Genomic DNA, 2284 nt, shown 5'->3' with positions numbered 1-2284 from the left:
CCTGTCGCCCTGGTTCCAAAGGGGCGTAGATAGACTTTTAAACGACAGAGCAGGGTTCCCACTCTCGCGTCACCGCATTCCCATAGTGTAAGAGCGAAGACTTTGGAGCCAAGCGAGCCGGAGACGAGCTCCGAGGAGTGCTGGGATAATTCCTGGTCGCGCTCGAAGTTAGCCTGAGTCGCGAGTCCCAGGCGAGGTCTGGGCTCCGGACGGGGAGGGGCGTCTGGGCCCCGCCCAGCCCCCGCCCCTCTCCGGCTCCCGGGTTGCAAGGCTGCGGAGCTCAACCCAGAAGCCGGGAGCCCTGGGGCTGAGCGTGCTACCTGCTGTAGCCGGGATGCGCGCCCGTCTGCGGTTCCGGCTCCCGGGCCTGGGCGCTGTGCGACCCCATGGCAGGTAGTGGTGGCCTGGGCGGCGGGGCCAGGGACCTCCAGGGCGCAGGGACGGGCCAGGGGACTTCACTGCGTGCTCCCCGTGCTCCGCTGGCGCTCGTAGCTCTGTTGCTAAGCGCTTACTGCCTCTTCGCCCTCCCCGGTCGCTGTCCACCTGCCGCCCGCGCCCCTGCTCCGGTTCCCTCACCCGCAGAACCGTCCCAAGCCTCCCGCCGTCTAGGAGCGCTGGGCCTGCCGGTGGCCAGCGGCCCGGGGCGCCGGCGCTTCCCGCAGGCGCTCATCGTGGGCGTGAAGAAAGGCGGCACGCGCGCATTGCTAGAGTTCCTGCGGTTGCACCCCGACGTCCGTGCACTTGGCTCTGAACCCCACTTCTTCGACAGGTGCTATGATCGCGGCCTCGCCTGGTACCGGTGAGCGCCCCTGCTGGTCCGCGCCTTCGGCGTCGGTGTGTGCCTTGGGACTGTGCTTTCTTAGAACCCAGGATGAATAGGGTAGAATCCTGGGCACTGGGTCTGAAGCAAGCCTGTTAGGGAACTAGACTTGATCTTCTGGGCACAGCGGCCCTCGGAAGAGAGGCCATTTATAGCCAAGGGTCGCAGGAATTAGAAAATCTCAGGGAAAACTCTCCTCTCCTGCTGGGTAGCTGAGGGCCTCAGCGAGGAATGATCTTAGCCTGAAAGTAGTTTCAAGCCAGGGTAGGTAGACTTTCCTTTTTAGAGGGTCAGGTACTGGGGATTGAACATGAAGCCTCATATGTACTAAACAAGTATCCCACCACTAAGCTACTAATATATACCCTTATATTATCATGGTTTGTATCAATATAATCCCGGTGGAACTACTTGGGAGCCTTAGAGATAGATACCTGGAGCTCTGTCACTTTATCATCCCGTGGTGTCTGTCTGTTCCCCGATATAACTCTGTGTAAGTATGGGTAATTATCTGACCACTAGTCAAGTATATTAAGGAAGGACCTCCAGGTTTCCAGAAGTGTTCTAGAAAGTGCCTTTCCATCCCTAAGCATCTCTCCCCAACCCTGCATCAGGGGAGCCCTTTGTAGCTGCTGGAGTCTGGAGAAAAATTAGGTCTGGGTTTTGACAAGGGAGACTCTGTTCTTTGGTACAGCCCAAGGGTGGGGACTGGAACACACTCTCCTGCAGTTGTCTTTTCTCCATACAGGAGAGACTTGGGGTGCAGCAGTGGAATGTGGGGAGCACCACCCCAGGTATAGCAGTATGTTCTGGTGGATGATCAGATACCAGCCCCTCTCTGCTGGTGTGACTAGACACAGGCCCTGCCCACTGCCTCCTGCAGCTATACAGGCAGTGAGGGTTCCCTGTTCCTTCATGTGGAGAAATGGGGGTTTATAGATTGGCTTGCCTCTTCTGCAAGCCCGGGCTGAGCCACGATCACCTGGAGAGTCAGTGTGGGTGGCAAGACGCCCAGGCACACCATCTTCTGTTTCTTGGGTTCTTCTTTACTCTCCCATTTGCTAACTTTAACTTTTGTGTTAAGACTGTGGGGTTTGGGAAAGAAGAAGCTTCCAACCTCTGATGGGTCAGTGCTAGCCGAGGGGAGGTTCTTGGAAACACTAATGTTCCCAGCACGGGAGGAGGGAGTATTCAGGACAGCATGCCACAGTTTCAGACTCCATCTGGAAGTAGTGCAGAGGATGCTGGGAACCCATGGGCCCAGCCCATTACTCAGGGTCACCCTCAGTGGCCTGCTGCTTCAGGTTTGCTCAGAAGTGTGGAGTAAGATAAGTGGCCTGGCTGGGCTTCTGTACTGTGTGGCCTAATGTCTTCACTTGGCTATAGCTGCGAGGGTTGCTGAGAGTCTCTCTCGCAGAGAGAGAGAGAGAGAGAGAGAGAGAGAGAGAGAGAGAGAGAGAGAGA

At 57.2% G+C, this 2284-nt stretch overlaps 1 protein-coding gene across 1 annotated transcript in view; it reads left to right on the top strand.

Annotated features, from left to right (window-relative positions):
• Positions 1-288: 288 nt before the first annotated feature.
• Hs3st6 (heparan sulfate-glucosamine 3-sulfotransferase 6) overlaps positions 289-2284 on the top strand; it is a 5419-nt gene continuing 3423 nt past the window's right edge. The window contains exon 1 of the mRNA XM_028761004.1: positions 289-799. Coding sequence (XP_028616837.1) covers positions 387-799 — 413 coding nt within the window. The 5' untranslated portion in view covers positions 289-386. The remainder of the gene's footprint in view (positions 800-2284) is intronic.

This window comes from Grammomys surdaster, unplaced genomic scaffold (genome assembly GCF_004785775.1).
Source record: "Grammomys surdaster isolate TR1022 unplaced genomic scaffold, NIH_TR_1.0 126612, whole genome shotgun sequence".
NCBI lineage: Eukaryota > Metazoa > Chordata > Mammalia > Rodentia > Muridae > Grammomys > Grammomys surdaster.
This window is presented reverse-complemented; position numbering and strand designations above follow the sequence as displayed.